Below are 22235 nucleotides of genomic sequence, written 5' to 3' on the forward strand. Positions count from 1 at the left end.
AGCATCAGAGGGAAAGTTGCAATGACAGAAGATGGTGCTGTAGTCACTTAATAACCAAGTTAAAACATGTAGGAAAACACTGAATATGTATTAAATCCAGTGTGTCAAATCTAGTATAATTAACTAGCCTAAGAGCTCTATCAATGGCTGGTAAGAATTATTTAATGGTTTCGATAAACTGCCTTCAAAATCTATTTAGTTTAGGGACAATTTGCAGGCCTGAATTCGAATTAGGCTCCAGAGCTGAACCTTCCAAAACCTACAAAATTTCAACATATCTATATGCAAACCCCCCACATTATCTACGAGCTAAGAATAATCAACATAGTATGCCTAAAAAAATACAACCCCACACCATGTGTGGATGTGTATATTGACTGACCTTCAACATGAATGAAGAAAACACAGGAAGACAAGGATCTGCCTTCTGTTCCACCAGAATCCACAGGACATTTCAGAAGTACATAGACAAGATCACCAAACAAAATACTCTTCTCAAAAAGAAATCTCCAATTCTCTCAGTTCCCTCTGCTCCAGTCCACCCAACCCTGATTTACTCCTGACATACCCTACACTGGCAACTGAGCTTTCTCCAGCCTGTAGACCTCAAAAGCAGTATCTCAAGCTCTATAAAAATCTTACTCTCAACACCTCTGGATTCACAATACCATAATTATAAATTTCCATGCCTAAAAATTAACCCAGTACCTGTCCTTCCTTAAGATGGGAATTATTTATCCAATTTCTGAAATGCAGAAGCTAGAGGAGCAGCATACCAACCCCTAATAACAAACCATCTTATTCCTAATCTAAAACCGGTGCAAACTGGCCACAAACAGCTTCTGTTTTCTTCAGGGAATGATTACTACCCTCTCTTGTCCAGTCTGAAGCTGTAATATCAAGATCACCACCACCACACCATCATCAAGACCACCACCACACAGGACGTCCACAGGAGGTATGGATGTCCTGACGTTACAAGACCAACAGTGCCGTACCAGGGACAACTCAGTTTCCCATTTCTTGAACTTTGCATCAGTATTCTAGCTCAACCCTCCAACTATTTCTACGTCAGAGCAGTAGTCAAATTCTGGCTTTCCCACAGCTATTCTGAAACCTTTTCAAGTGCCACATCACTTTTTTTTCCCCAAATACAGCAGCAGAAATGACTTGGGTTCAGCAAAATATAAGAGAAGGAATACTGAAAATAATACCAGCCAACAGGACCACTAAGGGAATTCATACAGAATGACAACCTTGTGGCCCAATTTAAACTTCCCTACCCAAAAGCCTTTTCTAAACCTCTGTTGAAACCATGCTGGTAGTGGTGGCATAGAAATGCAGAGGGTAATGCAACCTCGACTATACATTATGTAGTAAAATTGTTCACAAAAAGGAATGGCTAAAGCAGATGCACTGCAGGAACGATATTCAATGAAATAAATACTGAGAACAATACCGCAGGTCTCCATTACCAACGATATAGTCCTTTTTAGCCAGAAAAAACACTGGAATAAGAAGTAGAATCAACTCAACAGGCCCACATGAAGTCTTTTTGCTGATCTATTTAAGAGCTTGCATTTGTTAAGTATTCAGATATTTCTTCTCAGCCTATTCTCACAACACTTGAGATTCTCAGGTAATCTTTCAAATAAACACTGGTAATGTCACACAGCATCCAGGATCCATTTATTCCAGCTTAGCCATAACCGAGACAAAAGATGAGTGCAATACTGTAGAAAAAAATTAGAGTATTTTCCACATTAATAAAGAACTGAATAAGCTTTTTATGCAGAAACTTTCCCTCGAGGCATCCTGGTCTCAGAAGGACAACAGAGATTTGAAAGGAAAAACTGCTGCATAAAAAAATACGGGAGGGGCAGGGGGGGGAGAAAAAAATAAAACCCTCTTCTGGAGGAGCCCCTTCTGGACTACACATACAAGTGCAGGTAAAAGTTTATGGTGCTTCCACTGAATGTGACATTTGGAGATAGCTATGCAACTGTAAATCACTCTGTGATATATGGCACGTTTTTTAAAAAAGGATTTTTATTGTCATAGTAACTATTTTCCGATTAAAACAGACATTAGAGTTTTGGCACATTACAGAGCTCATAATTTGGGCGTGAAATCTCAGCTGCCTTAACGTGTTGGAAGCCCAAGGCATAAGGTGGTTATAGCTGCACAATCATCTTCTGAGGTAACCTCTCCCTCCTTACCTCCCAGGGGCAGCTCAAGTTTCAGGTGGAGAAGCTAATTGTTCAATTCCAAGTTATATCCCCTTCTTAAACTCCAACTGATGACTGCAGCTGTAACAGCATTATAACAAGAAGCAGTACGATTTAAAACACTTACGCATCCATCTACAATTTCTTGATTGGCAAAGAGCAGATATTTTCCTGCAACTTCTTGGAGCATGAGCTCCTCTCCTCCTATGCCTATATTAATCCGGTCCCAATTTCTTCAACCCTGTGTGTAGAGACTCTTCACTGAAGTACAGGAGATCTGCATGGGCAGGTGTAACACTGTCACTGCTGTCACCGAGAGCTCCTACCAGCCTGCAGGGCTGCAGTTCTGTGCCTTACCCTGAGAAAGGCAAGGCCACCGCCCTCTGTCCCTAGAGGGGAGATGGGGGCTGCAGTGAACCAAGTGAAAGAAGCTGGCCCCTCTGCTGGGGCTGGCTCCACATCCCGCTTCATCTCCTGCCATTTTATTCTGTCAGAAACAGAGCCGGGCCCCAACTTCAACCCTCCCTGCTACAAGACAGTGCTGATCCTTATCACACAGTGGTTAAGCAAGACTAAGATCCAGCTGATGGCCACAGAAGCACCAACGGATAAGAATGACCTTTCTTCCCCTGCATCGTCTCTCTTACGGATGAGTATCTGGGTCATCTAGAGACAGCGATACTCTTCTTCCTATTGCAAAGGGACTAGCAGCTATGCCTGGAGAAGACGGGTCCCTCCCTGCACACAGTACTGTACCTACAGGATGCACAGACTTGCCCCTGTTTACACCCCTGCCCAAACCTTCCTCCCTCCATCACACACACAAACGGAGGGGTATGTCTGAATCCTGAAAACAGAGGGCTTAATTTCTTTACTCCTCTCAATAACATGAGACCCATCCAGAAACACAGACACAAACTGCGAGTTCACGAAAAGGAAATGCAATGAACGCAAGGATATCAAACTGGCAATACCTCTGCCAAAGATTCACCCACGACAGCCACCTCACCCCCTGCCCCAGAGAAGCGGCAGTGGACACGGACAAGTTACCGTCCCCTGTGCCACCCCTGCGGCTCAGCCCCTCAGGCAGCAGCTCCCAGAGACGCTGGCCCGAGACGCTGGTCCAGGTGAGGAACCCACTCCAGTCCAGCCACTGAGTAAAGACACTCAAGTCTTCAGTAAATTTTTGCTGATCAAAAAAATAAAACCCTACTTACCCTACTAACTGCAACACTGCTGTTTCCCTTGATTTGGATACCCTGGGAATACATACAGGCCTTATTTGGAGCAGATGTATGGCAGCCTTAAAACACTTAAAACCACTTAGAGCTGGAAGTTTAAAAGTGACCAGACAACTCTGACTTCTGTGATTCCCAGAGCAGAGCTGACTTTGTTTAGTGGGTAATGTTCTTGCAGGCTTTGAGGCTTATTTTGCAGAAACTGAATGTGCCAAGATATGCACCTAATTTAACATCATTAGACTTGAAAGCTGGGTTCAGTCACTTCACAGCAAAATAAAAGCTATTTTCCGAGCAAGATTGAAAACAGAATCACTTCACAGCAATAACACCACAGATCTTCAATAGACTATTCCTCTTCCAGCCCACCTCACACCACCACTTCAGATCTCAATCTTTAGTCACCCTAATTATCACCAAGAATAAGTTTTACAAGAGAGTCAATCTGGCAAAAATAAAACTAAAAAACCGCAAGTTGAAACATGTGCTTGGATACAAAGAAATCACATCGGAAACTACCTCAATGATTTTCCAAGGCCAGATCAGTTACAATGGATGACGAAATACAGGAAAAAAAGCTCTAGCTAATATTCATAAATAGTTACTCCTGCTGCTAAAGCTTGTGTGTTAAAAAGCCACAGAGGCTCTCAGCATCCCTCTGAAGTGACTGAGTAGTTTAATAACTGAATTCATCCATGCACTGTTCCTGCATAAACCAAGGTATGGATCCTGATGGAAAGTATCTATGGACAATCTCATAATAAATAATGACACTATATTCACATGAAAGTTGCGACTACATCACTATTTTTAAACCCAGAGCAGTGAATAGGGCTCTGTCTAACACTGAATACTCAGCTGTTTGCATTATATGTACTAGATTTAGTCTTCTTGAGCTGGAAAACAAAATTGGGTTGTAACGCTGGCATTAGGGTGGCACAGAGCTCCCTCAGGGAAGTTTAAACAGCCTCAAAGAACAGAAAAGATATCTTTCTTATATATAAGATGATCACTGAAAGAGACACACTGAATACTACATATGTGTTCCAAGTGATTAATGAAAGTCTAATATTATATAGCTTTACCTGAAGTTCAGTGAGCTCAGCAGAAATGTGTAATGTGTTTTACGTGCCAACGCTCTGCTATGTATTACTATGCTTTATTATAAACCAACAGTAACCCGCAGAAGTTGACCTTAACTCTTCTGGGATCCTGCCCCACAAATACAATGGGCAGTTCCTATTCGAGCAGCTCCCGCTGGAGGGAAGCTCCATTAGCCTCACTAGATTAAGGATTTCTCTAATGGAGCTGGCTGCTCTGTCTGGTCACCACTAAGCAGATAGAGACAGAAACACATCCTGAGCCCACGCTGCTCCGGCACCCCACCTTCACAGCATATGTTCTTGAAAGGCAGGAAGCAGCGACTGGACTGGCAGTGAGAAAAAAAATCCCATTCTGCCAAATTTATCATTTAAACCCCTCCCCTTCACCAAACTGCATAAGACAACTGTATTTAAAATATTTTTTTTTCCTGGTTTTGTTCATTACTTCATATACCTCTCCTTCCCAAAAAGAAATCCCACAATCCCTTCTTTAGATTTACAGGGAGGAACAAACAACTTTGGTCTCACACATTTATCAGCGTACTCGTTTCCTCTTGCACTGTTCTGTAAAAATCCCTTTGCATCCTTGTGTAACCTCTGTGCATGTTGGCAAACTCCTCACAGCCTGGGAAACTTTTTCCATTCAATTTTCTTTTCACACCAATAAAAGCAGAAAACTGAATAACTCTCAGGCCTTGACACTTTAAGTTTCACTAACACGCTAACTCTGCTACTCCGTTTGTCTTGATGATACACACTGGGATGAAAAGACCTGTTCAAGAAAACTAGTTGCAGACCTGTTCGAAAGTAGCAACTGCAAACCATCCCAGTGCACAGCCTCGCTGGGAGATGAGTGGTTTTGCTCAGCAACACAAAGCATGCTGAAGCCAGCTCTGCGTGAGAAACGGGAGGCAAATTGGCAAGTAAACCGCAAAATATCTTCTCAAAGTCACCTCCCCTCTTCAACATCTGCCGACTCCAATTCAACAATCCTATTATGAAATTTTAATCAGAGGCATTCAAGACAGCCCTGCATGGCTTCCCCCCCCCCCCAGTCAAGTTAATAAGATACAAAAAAGCCAAGAGAAAGGCACCCCAAGCGCTTGCTTATCCCAGCGATGGGCCGTAGGGGTGAGGAGCTGCTGGAGCTACTGGGGTGCCAGTGCCCTGCCTCCTGGCCAGCCTGGCAGGAAGCCTCTCCCTCCCCGGTGCAGCCCTAGGTACCTACCCAGGCACCGCGCCAGGCAGTGCCTCCTCCCCAGACCCCTTCCTCAGGGATCAGGCATGGCTCCTGGCCAGCGGGCAAGCCTCCACATCAGGGAGCAGGACGGGGCTGGGGGAGAAGCAATGGGGCCCCAGCTATGGGCTGGGGCAGCATGCATGGGGTGCAGGCAGCACCCACCTGGGCTCCGTCCGTGGCAAAAGCGGGTGATGCTGGCGGAGCAGAGCATGGGACCCTGCAGCCCTCAGCGACCGACCGTCCTCCTCCTGCTAATCCGCGCCGCTGTGCCAGCTTAGGGTATATAATTAGACTCACAAAGGAGCCTTGTTACCGCTCCCCGCTAAGAGGCCATAGCAGTTTTGATTAGTCATGCCAGAGACTCTGCTGCCCGACCCCAGTGAACATTGCCTGCGGAGCTTGGCTTTTCCAAGCTGAGCAAAGCCTGAAACCAGAGGACTGTTCCTGGAGGAGGAGGAGGGAGGGGGGATTTTTATTTTTAAATTGAAGTGGTGTTTGACATGGCATGTGGAAAATACACTGACATTATGCCGCTGAAACTGCTTTTTTCAGCTGTTCCATCCTTTCCTTTTGCAATCTTCTAGGCAAATATATGGGTGAACAGTCCACTCTGGGGCACTACATTGTAAAGAAGTTCACGTCAACTATGAGATGACAAATCTGCTCAAGGAGCAAAGCTAAAAGAAAATCTCCAGAACAACATGGGCCTCCTAAGATCTGATGGGCTGTCAATAGCATTTGAGAGTTACAGATGTTTTTCCTATACATTAAAACCAACCAGCCAGTCTTCTCAGGGAGCAGCACTTCCCCCAAAAGAGAGGCAGCCTGTGATATCCCTAGAAATAAATAACCTCAGTACTCAGAAAGGCATTGGAAATCATCGCCTATGGAGAAAAGTGGCAGGTACGTCCTTCCATCCCCCAGGGAGACTCATGTTACAAGTTCTGGGGAATTCTTTCAAAGGACAATTTATTTTAATAATCTTTGGAAAAAATAAGCTTTATTCCATAGTCACACCATTAATCCCCTGCTGCTGGCCAGATTTGCACATGTAAGCTTGCTACGGTTGCTGACCATGATCATACCTGATGTAAAGGATACAGTAACAGGCTGCACAGAGTTTATTTGGGGGAAAATGAAAAAGATTAGTTCTGCTGTATCCTTAAGGATCAGCCCAGGAGAGTGAGAAACTTTCTTCTTATATACTGGCATACATGCCAAGACCACGTTTTCCTTAGGTTCACTGGCCCATCACACTAAACACACAACAACTGTACATTTTTATTGGTTCTGTGCTGTAACATAGCAGACTGATTGCCACAAGAAGCTGACTGCACCGCAGCATCCTTACCAACTGACTGACCCACATCCTGCATATGAAAAATGAATGGCTTTTCACAGGTCAAAGGAGGATGCGCTTATAGTCGCAAAGCAAATGCTGGAAGTACCGTGGATTTACAGAAATCCTCAAACTTCAGGAGCGAGGAGGAGGCTGGCAAAAGGGCAAGAAGTGGTCTTATTTTATGCAGGCATATTTGGATTTTAATAAGAAATCTAGTTAAAACAGCATATAGCAGAATTACACAATTCTGAAGAAGTCCAATAGCTCCGCTGTGTGAACTTGCTGGAAGTTAGATGGCCAGGCTGCTGTTAGCTTTCCCAGCCAGACTGCAATATTCTATCAAAAAATGACTGCACTTCGCATAAAGGTGAGAGTATTGATTTCTCACAGATGTTAAAGCTAATATAATGAGGGGGTCTTGGAAGCAGTCTGAATAAAGGTAAGCTAGCATTATCCCTTGCTTATCAACATGAACACACATGCATGTATGTGCACGTGCACACTCAGTCCAGAGAAAGACAGACTTTTGTTTGATGGGTCACTTCTCTAACACAGTTTTTCAAAAAGTTTAAAAAAACATGGAGTTATTGTTGTGTGAATGAGGATGCAAAGTCCAGCTGACAAATACTATTCTATACTTGGTGACTTATTTGGCAAAACAGAGAAGTAAAATCAAGTGGACAAAAGAGCTTTTTTCCTGAATTTCCAGCAGGAAGTCCATCTTCACTCTACGTAACAAGAATAAATTGCATAGAGCGAGTACTATTGAATCCACTGCCTGAAAAAGTATTAGAATTACAGGGGTAAAAAAAGAGGAAAAACAAGTTAAATAGCATGTATCTCCTTAATTTTAAAGAAAAGGAAAACTTAAACCTCAAAATATAGTTGGCTAATAGGATTTTTAATTTGGCTTTAAAAATCCTTTTTCCAGTCTTAATCTGCAATTAGATACTGACGAGCTGTCCTGCTAGACTGCAGCCAGAACAGCAAACAGACAAAGCAAGCTCATCTTACCTTCACTACAAGGACTGTTGGGCATGACACTACATTTGCTGGAAAACAGCTGGAAATAAACAGTCACGTAATTGCTATGAAAGCATTTATAAAAGAGTAGTTGAAATTTTAAAAATATCCCTGAAAGGACTGGGATTATTACTGTGCTTATTTTACTCATAGGATCCAAAAATCAGGGAAGGTGGGTGACCAGACAAATGCCATGCACAAAGATTTCAGCCTTTCGAAGAACAGAGACTTTTCAACAGTCAAGTATTTTGAGGGCAAAGACCCCTCTCACTCAAGGCCTTATCTCAAGTGTAAACCTGCCTCTCTCCAAGAGAGTACAACTAAATAAATAACCTGGGATCATTACTCTAGTTGCTGTTGGATTACAGTGTAGAAGGAAAAGGAGCCTACAGCCAACTTCACACACTTGGTATTAATGCAGACGTGCTTATAAAGCTATGACACTGGATTTGTAATCACGATGGTATCGAGTCTATGTGGTACCAAACAACTTTTCATTAATAACTGCTCTTTTCTTAGAGGGGGAAAGTGTATGTTCCTAGTTCAAAGGAAGCCACTGCATGCCACAATCTGAGCTTCCAGAAGGCTTTACCTCCTTACTGAAAAATAACACACCAGCTAAGAGCTTTGTAGTTTGAAAACAGAACATGTCAAGAGTTAGCCCACCACCACGTTTTCCTCTCCCATCCGTGGAATCAGAAAACAGCGATTCAAGGTGAAAAGCTTTCACCAGGAACACGCATATCAGTTTCACTGGGAAAGGTTTCCCAGATCCTTTTTTTGTTTGTTTTAATAACAAAAGTTGTGGGGAGTAACCCGCTCATCACCAAGAGCAGCAGCACAGGAAAAGCAGCATCTGTGATCAAGCCTGCTGCCAAAGGTGCCCGTCCCAGTCTCTCCTCCACCTGACTGGCTGCCAATGCGGACTTCACTCCCCTCCGAGCCTCTCACCTGTCCTTCCTCAGGGACACGGCTTTTCGCCAAAAATACAAAGATGAAAAGCGGTTAAAAACCTGAACGCTCAATACGCATGCCGCCTTTGAGATCTTCTGGGAAGCACATTTGGGATGCTTTTGTCTAGACTGACTTTCCTGCATCATTAAAATATATGATTTTTAAAATTAAATAAAAATATTTAATTTAGGAATGCTTATCCAAAAGAGACTGTGTGTGTTCTAAGGCAGAAATCTCTAAATTATATACATATTTTTGAAATCCCTTTTAAGTCATTTAATGAAAGTAATAGCCACAAGAGAGCGCTACCAGCAAAGGATTCAACCAAGGGGAAAACTACAGACTTGAAGCTGTTCCGAATAAAAACAAATAAAAAATGCATCTGTTGTGGTCAGGCAGTCTTATTTGCACATTTAAAAGAAGTCCTCAGACATTTAATTGCTATAGCCGTGATCTTCAGAAGTCAGGAGAGATTCTGGGTGTTTCCATTTTTGAACGTGGACTTTGAGACACATTCAGTGCTCTTTCTCTTTGTTTTCAAAGGCAGATTACTCAGCAGTTTTTGGATTGTAGGCACCTTTAAAGTGACTCACTCCAACTGAGACACCTGAAATTAACAGGTTGTTTTCTGATATCACCATTTTTTTGAACGTTTGTAACTCACTAAAACTTAATGCAATTAGCTAAAACATCAAAACTGCATTTGTGGCTTTGCTGTTAGTTTTTGGTCTCTATGCACTGAGTATCTGAATACCTCGTACTCCCTTCTTACTTACCTTTCCAAGAAAAGTGCTGACAAATTCTAACAACAACAACAACAACATCAGCCTATTTTTCTGGAAGCAGCAAATGGAACTGCAGCATTTTTTTCCATGCAAAACAGGAGGAGTTCCTGTTTTTGCATTTTCAGCTTCCAGTATCTTATCATAAAAGGAAGTGAATCCCAAAAAGTATCCCTAAAAAAGAACTGACATAGAATTTGGAAAAAAAACCAAACCAAACAAACAAACAAAAAAGCCCCCAACCACCAAAACCAAAAAACCATGTGATTAACTTAGGGACTTCTGGGGGGAGGGAGCGGCTCTAAAAGATAGAAAAGAAGTAATAAAAGCAACCTATTAATATTCAGATGTCTTAGAATGACAAATTGAACCAGTATTTTGACAGACAAGTTACTGACAGCGTTCTATGACATCGGTATCTGTCCAAATCCCTAAAATTTTAGCAAAGCAGCATATCTTACCTTAAATGCCTATTCTCACCTGTCAAAATTCACACAAAGATCTACACAACTGCCTTTTGCCTTGCTCTCAAGCATAGCAAGACCTATAAAGTCAGTAGTACTGCTCTTGGCTTTCTCCTCCCAAGCGTCAGGTAACTAGTTGGTCCGACCCCCGTCTGCCAGTCAGCCTGTGTCTGAAAATGGAGCAAACAGCAACACCGCATTACAGTCAACAGTGCCTCTTTTAAAAGAAGCCAGGCTGGAAGGAGTATTACCTTGTCACAGCACAGCAGAGTGGCTCCTTTCCTATCCCACAACCTAGTAAGTTGCATTTTACATAAAAAGAAACTAGAGAGACCTGCAAAATGCTCTGCTGTGGTCTGTGAAAACAAATAAATGCAAATAAATTACCAAGTCTTAGTGCCCTTAAAGAGTTCAGTCATTAACTTGAGCAAATGAGGATTTCACCATCACAGTTTGCTCTGGTTTTCCTTGTACCTCAGCCCAACTGCACAGGCTTGAGCAGGATGGAACAGCAATTTCATTTATAAATAAGATATGCACTGTCGACAATGAGGTATTAAGTTGTAGGAGGTATGACACCATCAATCTTCCTGCCTGCGAAATTCACAATAGACTACCATGATAAAGCTTTTCATATTCTGGAACTGTTTTTCCTCACTCTGCCTTGGGGAACTAGACAGGCACATCTGGATGTCTGAGATAAAAGTGTTGATCTTGGGATTTATGTTATATTATATAAGCTACATAAATACTTTTGCCTCATCCTTATTTTGTGCATATTCCGCTACCTTTTGATGGCTAGATAGTATTAAACTCCTGATGTCATTCTCTTACCTCAGTTTTCACCATGATTTATCAGAATTCCTCTAAAGGATAATAAAACTTTTTTTTAATGAGTATTTATCATCTGGAAGCATCTAAAGTGCTTCACATATGGAAAAACCAGCTATAAACACTGGTTCCAGCAGGGTTTACTTTCAAATATTTTGAAAATTATCATGCTATGCAAGTAAGGTGCTAAAGAAATTAACCTTTAACATAATACAAAATACAAAAAATACAAAAATTAATAATACAAAAACAGGCTTCGTTCACCAGTAATGCTGAAGAAAAACGCAGCCTTCGACAGGGCAAAAGCTAACAGCAGCAGCAGGAGTCAAAATACACGGGGGATTTTAGGCTGCCTCACCATGGCTGAGGCGAAGGATCAGGAGCGAGAAACAGGAATCAGAGCAGCCTTTGGACACGCTCCCCACCACCACCTTTGCCCAGGACAGAGTTCGCAAGCACAGCAGCACGCAGCTGCCTGCACCGGCCCAACACGCTGCCTTCAGCAAGAAGGAACTTGCCGTGTCCTTGGAGCATGCGGCCGTGGAAACCCTTGCGTTGCTTGTGGCCAGAAACAATGGGTGTGTTTTGCCTCCCAGCCGCTTACGGCAATGAGCTTACCGTTCTGATAGCTGTCCCAAACGAATTGAGCGTCCTCAGAAACCACATTCCAAATACCAACTGGTGTTTCTACACAGGTGTGGTACATTCCCACACTGATTTCAGCTGTGATTTACCTAACCACATCCAAGGTGACCCAAAAATGGGAGTGGGGAGAGAGTTCCTCCAGTCCCAGGGCATTTCAGGAGATGGCCCAGCCTTAGTTCGTCTCATTCCTGGTTAAAACACTATAGCCACATGATGCAAATTACTGAGCTTCCACAGAGACAACGCCACAAGCTGAGATACTTCAAGTTTTATTTGGGAAAGCTATTTTGCTCTGACATGTCCTATGCCAGATCAGATTTTGAAGACATTACCATCCCCCAGAGCACTTTCTTCCCCATCAGATGCCACCCCTGGTTCAGCTGCCCTGCTGCTGGCAAGGCTGCTCTGTGAGCCAGACTAAAGAACTGACTCTGATTTCAATTGCAACACAGCAGAAGTTTCCCCAAACCCCAGCTTTTGTCACTGTCCTTCCTCTGCACTCAGCATGAAGCTGGACTAAAAGCACAAGGGCCATATAACTCAGCAGTGTGGTAGTTGTCTCTCTTTGGCAGACTTTGTTTTGCCAGGTGATCCAGTATTATGCAGATTCAGCAGCAACGACCATAAAATAATGGATTTCTTGTGTAAGAGATAAGATGCAAATTTGTTCAGTTATTCAGTAACTAAAGCTGCAACACTCTTGCATTCCTGCCCTTCTTTTAAGTGGTCATACTTCTGCAGTTAAGGGCTGGATTCAGAAATTATTTTAAAACCTTTTTATAAGCTTTTCAAGTTGGAAGGTGTTACATGTAGTCACTTGACCAAGTAGAGCATAAAATATCTCCACTCAGCATGGTAGGCTACTTGGCACTGAAACATTTAAGAAGTGTCCAAATTCTCAATCTCGTCAGTCATTTAATCTTCAGGAAGTGAAATATGTAACCTAAAATAAAAGTACTAGACAGAGAACTGCAAAACACTGAAACAGGAGTATTATTACTACTCTCCTGAAGTTGCACATGTGCCTGTCAAAGTTCTTGACTAGTGTTTAAAAAACCCAATGCTCTCAAGTGCTTAAAAGCAATCCCAAACTCAATATTTCAAAATGCATACAACATATACAGAAGCATTCCTTCCAAATGCAAAGAAGATTCCTGACATAAAAACATTATTTATTTGGTATTTAATGGATGAGGTTACAATTCTGTTTCAGTCAGGAGTCTGCAGAGATCTACAGTATTATCAAACACACAAAAAAACCCTGTGTGTGTGCACGTGAAAGTACTATGTGAAATGAGTAAGTCTTCAGACCCCCAAATTTTATAAGGCTCACCTGTTTCCCCCTCTCACCCGAGGAGTTACATATTACAGTTCCCACCACCTACACTGAAATTCACCAGTGGAAAGCAGTTTTAAGAATAAATCCAATGTACCGCCTTGGTAAAAAGTTCTGGTTAAATCCTGTAAGCACTTGTATACCTTTTCATCTTAAGTCATGTGAGTGCTCACACTAAGTCAGATGAGACTACTCATGCTCAAAATTAACCATTTTGACAAGTGTTTGCAGGACTGAAGAAAAACAAAAAAAACCCTAAAAACCAGTCATGACTCACAGGTTGTTACCACCTGATGCATATTCCATTCCACAAAAAAGCAACATAGCCCAATTTTGGTAATTACTTCACAAAACTGAATATCATTGCCACAAGTAACCTTTTGAATAAGCATATTCAAATTATAGGGGATTCCTTTTACCCACAAAGAAATGTCTATGCCCTTTCCAGTACTCCAAACATCACCCTAACGGAGTTGACTTGGTAAAACACAGTGACATCTGTTGTGTTTTTGGCTTTCTGTTATTCAGGTTTTAGAGGCTGTTTTTTTCAGATTTGTAAAGAAATAAATTAATCAAAGTTGCCACAACATAAAAACGTGTCAGTCACAACATCGGTATCGGGAGAGTCCCGACAGTTGTACAACACAAACATCCAAAAACACAAGACAAGAATTTGCTCTTTGCAACCAGGGACAATGCACCATCCATTGGAGAAACTGAAGCTTATGTTCTCCTCAAGCGCCCTTTAGTGTGTCACTAACAGCGTGAATCAAATCACGTTAACGCAGCTAAGAAATGGGTGAGGTGGGCAGAAAATTAAGAAATAAAAGTGCTTTTTAGATGTACACTCCACCAAACAGACAGCTGGCACAGGGAACATCCAAACACCTGGGTAGTATGGTTAGGGTCATGGTGAAGGGAACACGGATTCACACTGTTTCCATGTCAGTTAAGTGACTGCACCAACAGTTAGGCAACCAGGGGAAACTGTCCCCACCAGGGCTCTTCCAAGGTATAATTTGTTGAAAATACAAGATGAAAGTGTGCGCTCCTCCTTTTGTCATGTCCGTGCCTCCCATCGGTAACGCAGGATCACACAGCTGAAGGAGGAGGAGCAGCAGCAGCATAGTGGAGGCCTGGCCAGCCCCAGGTTTACCCATGGAGGAGGCAAGAGTGGCTACACCTACAGGAGTGGCTTATTTGACAGTTGCTCCATTAAGCACTCCTTCATGGGAGATCCTGCTGGGATTGCTAAGCACTCCTGAAAACACAGGACATCCACGCCAAGGGCTCCTGAACCAGGCCTGTAGGTGCTGTGCAATTTGCACAACACGTTACATTTGTGCTTATCTGGTTCCTGCCGTCCCTCCATGAGCCATAGTAGCTCACCGGCAGCACCAAAGGAGAGAGATAGAGGCCCTGCCCTGGTGATGCCTTGTCACACATCCCAACATGCATGGCTTGCTCCTCTCTCCATCACAAGACCTGGCTAAGAGCAGGGGCTGGTAGACATCCTATCTGGCACACATTTAAAACTGGCCACCCTGCTTTCTGCAGAAGAGTGGGCCCACAGCAATGCACTGACCCATTTCTCAGTGAATTTGCAAAACGGGGATTTACCACCCTGCAGCCCTTCCATCAACTGCAGCCAGACAGAAACGTTCCAGCCTTGAACTTGAAAGCTGTGTGCATTTTTTACAAATACCCACTCGCAAAGTACGTATACCGAAGATCTGCACCAGCACGTGCTGTTCCACACCCACATCAATTCCAAGAAACATGGGTTGCGAGGGGCTACCTGCCTACTTCTTACAGCAATGGTACGTGCATGCAGATACAGCCCTGGAAAGCCCTACTGCAGTTTCCTACCTATTTCCGAAGTCTGAAAATACAGGCATTAAAAAGAAAAAAACAACACACAAACAAACAAACAACAACAAAATCTGTTCTTGGTCAGTCAAGGCCAAGGTCAATCTTCAAAAGAATCACGGCTACTGGGCAACAAGAGAGAAATCACTGCTATTTGTTCTGCCGTAACAAACCCTAGTTCCAGGAGCAATGGAATCAAATTTAATGGCAAAAGATATTTTGCTCCTAGTGAACAGCGGTTCTCCACAAATGCATGTGGTTTATTGAGCAACACTTAGCCATAACTGTGGACTAAATATGTATAATACTTGCTTAAAATCTGCAAAACTACATGTATTTTTCTACTTGTTTCCTATACTAACTATTTTGATGTTTACAAAACCAGAACTATCAAGTGGCCAAACACAGGTAAGAGGCAGAATTCACAGTCCTCCATCCGTAGCTGGTAATTATACAGAAAACACAAATCTCTCATCTTCCCAAGTCATCTCACAAATTGATATTGCCAAGTTTGGCAGTACTCCTGCAGCCACAAGGAGCTATGAAGCGCACAGCTAGCTGCTCCACAAGTCACAAATGGCTAAGACTAGATCCCCTTGGTAAGTTACACAAAACCCACTACAGAAAGGTCACTGGTGGTGTTGAGCATGTTTCCGCTCACAACATGACAAAATTTCAGTGATCTCCCATCTGAACACTGTAAACGACTGTCAGATTTTTATTTCCAGATTTCTGCTCAGGTCTCAGAGACAGTACTGTACAATCTCAGAGCCCTCAGGACATTCATTAAAAACTCTCCTTCTGCTGTGCTTCAATTAAATGGCTGGCTGTCTTCATGAAGTGCCATGCAAATAAAGATTACCCTAACTTTCCATGTCTACATGTTTATAGTTCACTTATCATGACATTTACTTCCCTTATTAGGATTTTGCACAGAAAATTTCAGCATTCAGATTACACTTCTGATGTGTTTGCTCTCACTCTCTTTCCCTCTCCTGTAACAAGGGACTCCCCAGCATTGCAAAAACAGCTTGCACTTTCGTCACATAAAGGCACCAAAACGAAGTGCTATATAAAAGAAAAGAAAACATGCCCGCTCACATGTGTACGCAATGTGGCCAGAACTACTCCAAAACTACTCCAAACTTTCATGGATTTGTGGTATACGCTTATGTCTAACATGCGCAAAGGAATGGAGATTATATTTAATAACTAGAAGGGAATTTAAGTCAGTGTATGCAGAACAGTTAAATTACACAGAATATGGTAGCCACCCCAGTATCAACACTCAGAACCATTTTACATGTGTGTATATATAGACATGCACACATCTTTTCCAAAACAAGAGAAATCCACATACAATTCCTGTAAGAAGTGTCCTAAGCACACTTTCCTTTCCATTTTCCTAAGAAAGTAATCTACTTGAGAAACGACTCAGTACTACACTGAAGAACCAGCATGTAATTAAGATGTGTTGTTTTGACAAATCCACTTGAGAAAACAACATAAAGCCTCCTGAGTCCTCTTTTAATCCAAGACCAAAGGTACACCGTGCTTGTTCAACCATCAATATTTGTAAGTCACTTAAACATCATGTTTGTTGTTGAGCCAGTTGCACAGTCCTGATCTGGTTTAGACTGCAACTATGCAATGTTTCCAAAAGGTACAGCAAAGTGCGTGTGCCGATAGCCAGCACATTTATACTGAGTATTTGGTACTGTGGGCACTTTTATTTAGAGACCAATGTTATTTTTCCTATGCAAGCCAAGCATCAGACTCTTTAAAAGTAGTGGCTAAAAATAATTTTGTGGAAGCCAGCTACCACTGCTGAACAACACCAGCCCCTTGAGAAACTTTTGCCACAGTCACAAGTTAATTATTGTGAATGCAACACGTTACTCACTATGGCAAAACTTTTTCACTTGGTCTTGGCTGTAGGTACATCAGACTTCTAAACTGAAAATAGCATGCCCTACTGCTTCCCAGGTACAGAAATAGTTAGATCAATATAAGATCAGGATGTGGCATTACTGTGTGGAGGAGTGACCCATACGGACAAATTTCACATGGACACGCTTCTCAGCAGTAACAAATAAAACCTGATTTTCCTAGATTAATTCTACTGACATTAATAGGAAGGAATTTCTCTACTTTCCAGAACAATTTTGTTAAAAAGTAATTTTTCCACATCATGATAATTTTTTAAAAAGTTTGCTTTTCACTTCTGGATCAGTCTAGAAATAGATACCACAAACAACCCTAGGGAAAAAAAAGTTTTCAACACAAAATCTAGATCTTGGCTTCCCAAGCTACCTCTCACAGATAGCAAGGACAAACATGATTAGAACAAAGATTCTTTTAACCTTCAGGACGGGGTTGTTGAACTTCAAACCATTTGTCTATTTTGTGCTTCAGATTATCACACTGACACCCACAGAAAATAAAATGTTAAATCAATGCTACAGACAAGCATCACAGGACACAGGACACAGGGCAAGCGGACAAAAAGATGCTAAGACAACTTGCAGATCAATACCTTCATCTTATGTGTAACTCAATGAAAGGGAATTGTGGGACTATCCCCAGTTTCCCCAGAGAACTGTAAGGATGGATCTAAAGAAGACTGAAATAGTCTAAAAATGCTAAGGCAGCTATTTCAAGATTGCTGTAATTAATTAAAGTGCAGACTGCCTCTGAAAGTGGTGGTCCTATCCAGCTGAAAACCTACTTCCCCAAGTAATTTTGCAGTCAGATCAGTTCCCTGATCCAATTCAATCCAGACCTGCAGGAGTGCTCATACAAAGACTAAACAACTGGCTTGCTTAAAGACAGGACTGTTTAAAGCACTCATAAAAATTCAGCCTAAGATTTAGGGCAAACAGAACAAAACAATACTGTTGTTCAAACCATAACTTCTGGAAGAAAGCATGCAACAAGGCTTTTATAAAAACCTGCATCATTTGAACTTCCAACAGGAAAAGAAAAGCTATTTCAGCACACAGACAGCAGTGCATGAGAACAAGCTGGCCAAGAATAAAATGAGTCTGGGTGTTAAAAGGCTTCTGACCGTCAAAGGACTGATGTCCTAAGGCAACTTTCCAAGAGAAAGAGCAAAGTTGAAAAAACACAGACAAAAACCCCTAGCTAATTTCATTCAGTAAGTTTTATGAAATTTTATCTAATATTATGCAGGCTTGTCAATGACCCAAAAGGCTCTTGCCTCTTTCGGGAGCTATGTAAATCTTCATGAATGTAAGACAAAAATGTTTTCCCTAACAACAGCCACTATTTCAGCCTCTTGGCTAGAACAGCACAGTTGATTTTGCCCATTGCACATGTGCTAGGGAAGGAAAAAGGAGGGATGAGAAAGGACTGATGAAAATCCATCAGCTTTGCACCAAACTGCATGCAGGCATGCATAGCAATGGGGCTCTGTTGCCTGCAGGGAATGGCCACAAATCCCCAGCAGCAAACCGGTGCTTGATTAGCTGTATGAAAGTTCTCCAAAATCACATGCATGGAGTGAAGTACTTGGGAATGACAAGAATAGCATAGCTTTGTCTCTTATGAGGGTATTTCAGCATCAAGCTTTCTGCCATTTCCAAAGATAGATCAGAATTCACAGATTCTGAGCAAGCTACTGTCATAAAACTGAAAAGCATCAAGAAAGAGGGAATCTTTCCACTTGGTCTGAAGCTTTTCATAGTAATTAAGATTTGCTGTCTTGGCAGATTCTTCAATGTCTATAAAACTTCTCAACCCTGAAGTTCTCCCTTTCTGTGACAGAAACAGCTGATGTAACCTCTGCTAGCAAAAGTGTTTTTACTGGAATAGCCAGTGCAAGTTGAAACTGAACATCAACATGATTTATAGTAGCTGTGAATGCATTTTATTTTGCATTTATTAGCTTTACTGATACAAAAATTTTGAGAGAGCTTCCGGAAGTAGCTATTGGTGAGGATATAAACTATCACCTGTGAAAGAGATTCAGGTTCCTATAATTCCTTCTGTCAAAAACACCTTCTTAAACCCAAGGGGAAAAGCACGCTTTTGTACCTCTCTTACCTATCAGTGCTATTTCACAAAAGATAGTCCTCAGTTAAGACAGCCTCAAACACTGGTTATATTCACAGACTGGATCATCATACCTGTCAAACCCCAATTCTCAGCATTTTCAGTGTTGCAACAAAATTATTTTTTGATTCTAACAAAGACACCCAAATTCTCTCATGAAAGACTGGTTGGTATAATTTGATAAAAGTAATTAATTAGAAAGTTCTGATTCATCGGAGTAGGAAATGAATGAGAAATCTTTTGTTGTTCAAATTTCCTGGTTTGAAATTTTATTCAGAAGTTACAAGATTTAACCTACTTTAATATCTCTTCACTTTTGTCAAAATTATTTTATGAAATTTATTTTTAATTAAAGTTAGCTAAAAAACTGTGAACTTAAAAGTCATAAGTCAAAATGACAAAACAAAAAGTTACCATATCATGGTCTGTTTTGATGAACTGTTTCAGTTTTCCCCCTTCACTAATAACTAACTGAAAGTACTCTTTACCTAAACCATGTAAGAAACGCTTGAGACCTCAAATATTCTCACAAAGCGCAAAAACACTTTTCCAAAAGCTTCCCATGTAACTCGCTCTTCACAGCCCACTAAAAAGCATTCCCCGTGTCTGCACACCAAAGGCAGGGAAGCAGGCCAGGATGGAGAGCCTGCTTCAGGCCCTGCACTTCAGGAGGACAGAAAGGAATAGTCTCGAACTCATCACATCACAACAGTATTCACAGAATATATTGCTTCAGTTTTTGCTCTGATCAATAGGCTACCTCTCCCTACGTCTTCATCCATAAAGAGTCTTGTGTTCAAGAAGGAGGTAACACCGCATAATACGCACATTAACAACACTGAATGAATATCATTATCTTGCCAAGTCTTGGCAAATTTAGTTGCCCAGTAGCTTATAGCCTGGAACACATTTGGTTTTCCAGATGAACGACACAAGCTTACCTTTTTACTACAAGCTTCAGCGTCTTGTGTGAACCTTTCACCAGACAGATTGCTTCTTGTCGGAAACCAGAGAGGCCCACGTCATTGATGCCAACGATTTCATCCCCAGCCAGTAACTTGTCCACAGCTGCAGCTTTGCTCCCATCTTCAATCTGAAGAAAAAGCATATCATATGGTAGAATCATTCCGCTTGCGTAGTGACACCTTTAAAATAAGTTAATGGGCTTTCAATATTGGCTTCATACAATACAGTAATTAAGTGGTTATAATGATTTTTAAAAATACATTTAAAAACGCTATAAACAGAGTAATGACATGGAGACAATCAGAACAGGAAAGAAATGGAAGGGGGGAAACCTGAGAAAACCAGAAAACCCAATGGAAATTTGGGAGTCAAAAGCATCTGTGATCTTGAGCTCTGTTCAATACAGGACAGGTAATCATACTTGCAAATAGAGCTTTGGGCAGGCATCTTAAAATCTGGTTCTCTAGAGAAGGTAATCAATAATATTAACCATATAGTCAATAACGTTAACCACAGAGCCAACTCCAAAAATATGGCATGCTATGAAACCCCAAAATATGGCATAACAAGTTGGTCTGGAAAATAAAGTGATGTTCATCAGGCATACAACATTTAGGAAAATATCTGAGAATTTACAATTCATACTGCTAACTAACAGCTCTGGCTAGAGGAAGAGATGATAGTCTGAGATCCTAGGAAGAAAAACAGCATGTCACACTGCTGAAGAACACAGCAATACTAAGGGAAATTCACTGGAAGATTATTTTGCTGCCACAGGCATCTCTTGCATGCACTGAATTTTTACACAACTATTCATAACACGTGGCAAGACACACACAAGATAACCTAGAGTCAGTTTTTGGTAATTCCCACCCCAATGAAGGAAACAAACCCATTACGAGTTACCCATTTTTAAAATTTAAAACAAATCCCAAAAGCTCGATCAGCCAGACTAGCAAGTACCAACAGTTTGAAATGATTTCAAATATAGCTGTAGGTGTTGAGCACTTTGCAATTCAGGCCCTCGGCTTTCTCAGTTTCTTCCCATCTCCTTGGCTGTCAACGCAGCCTCCGGCTTCTCAGTTGCTTGGGCTCATGATCTACGCATTTAGTTTTACTCCTCCCTCACTTACTCACAAACCATATCCCACCTCATCTTGTAGATTTGACACTTTGTCTTCAAAGCAAAGTCTTTCATTTAGGTCTTCATTACATTGTGCCTTGACTACAGTATCTCCAAGTTCCACATTATTAAACACCAGTGAACCTACAAAGAAGAAATCCTGGTAATTGCCCAGCTGCAGAAAGCTTCATAAGAACTGCCATCTTCTGAGGCACCAAGTCAATCAACAACTAGATAAATCCAGAGGAAACTTAACTGCAAGAATTCTGAAGCTCACAGTACAGGTTTTAGGGACACTCCAGCAACCAAAGTATAAATTAAATAACCTAATAAAATAAAGCAATATCTCTTGATGAAAGTACATTAGGATGATCTCATACATCCTAGCAATCTCATTGCAGGCACATAAAAGCTCTCTTTATGTAAGTTTAGGATAAATGTTCTTAAAAATCTTCAGACCTGTAAATCTAAGCTGAAAAGAATGCCATATAAAATGCTTAGTCTTACACCTCATTCTAAAATGCTCATTATTAATACTAAAGAAAAAATTTAATTTCCAGAACTCCTTATCTGAATAAAAACACAGGTAATTAAAGACAGAGCAAGTTTCCACATCCCGATACCTCTAGTTCTGAAGCTATGACCTGCCTCTGACCTGCTTGTGTATCCTCTGAACATCAAGAATTTACCAGAATACCGAATTATCACTGCAAAACTTCAGTGAAGCTGAAAACAAGGGAGCAGCAGTGAAAATCACTTATATGCAAGGAAAGATTTCAGCTCAGGGATGTCAAATACGGAGTGGCTGCCATACGAGGGACCCTGAAGTCAGGCAGAGCTGAACAAGAGAAGAGGCAGCTGGGGACTCATGAATCTCAAACCTCCTAACAGGTAGTCGCAAGTCTTTCAAGTGTTCAGATGCATTTCTGGGTTTCTACTAAATAAACTGTGTTTGAAGGTCTGAAGCCCAGAAGGTCAGTGTGAGAATGTTAATGAAAGTCAGAGTGGAATCACTAG

At 41.6% G+C, this 22235-nt stretch overlaps 1 protein-coding gene across 4 annotated transcripts in view; it reads right to left on the reverse strand.

Moving 5' to 3' along the window:
- The window catches only part of SHROOM2 (shroom family member 2), a 127052-nt gene that overhangs the window by 55089 nt on the left and 49728 nt on the right, over positions 1 to 22235 (reverse strand). For all 4 annotated transcript variants that reach the window (XR_012040335.1, XM_072849506.1, XM_072849505.1 and 1 more), the window contains exon 2: positions 20071 to 20222. Coding sequence is in view for 3 of the 4 variants with exons in the window: in XM_072849506.1 (XP_072705607.1) it covers positions 20071 to 20222 (152 nt within the window). In the remaining variant the exon portion in view is untranslated. The remainder of the gene's footprint in view (positions 1 to 20070; positions 20223 to 22235) is intronic.

The sequence above is a fragment of the Ciconia boyciana genome, chromosome 1, assembly GCF_034638445.1.
Source record: "Ciconia boyciana chromosome 1, ASM3463844v1, whole genome shotgun sequence".
Classification (NCBI taxonomy): domain Eukaryota; kingdom Metazoa; phylum Chordata; class Aves; order Ciconiiformes; family Ciconiidae; genus Ciconia; species Ciconia boyciana.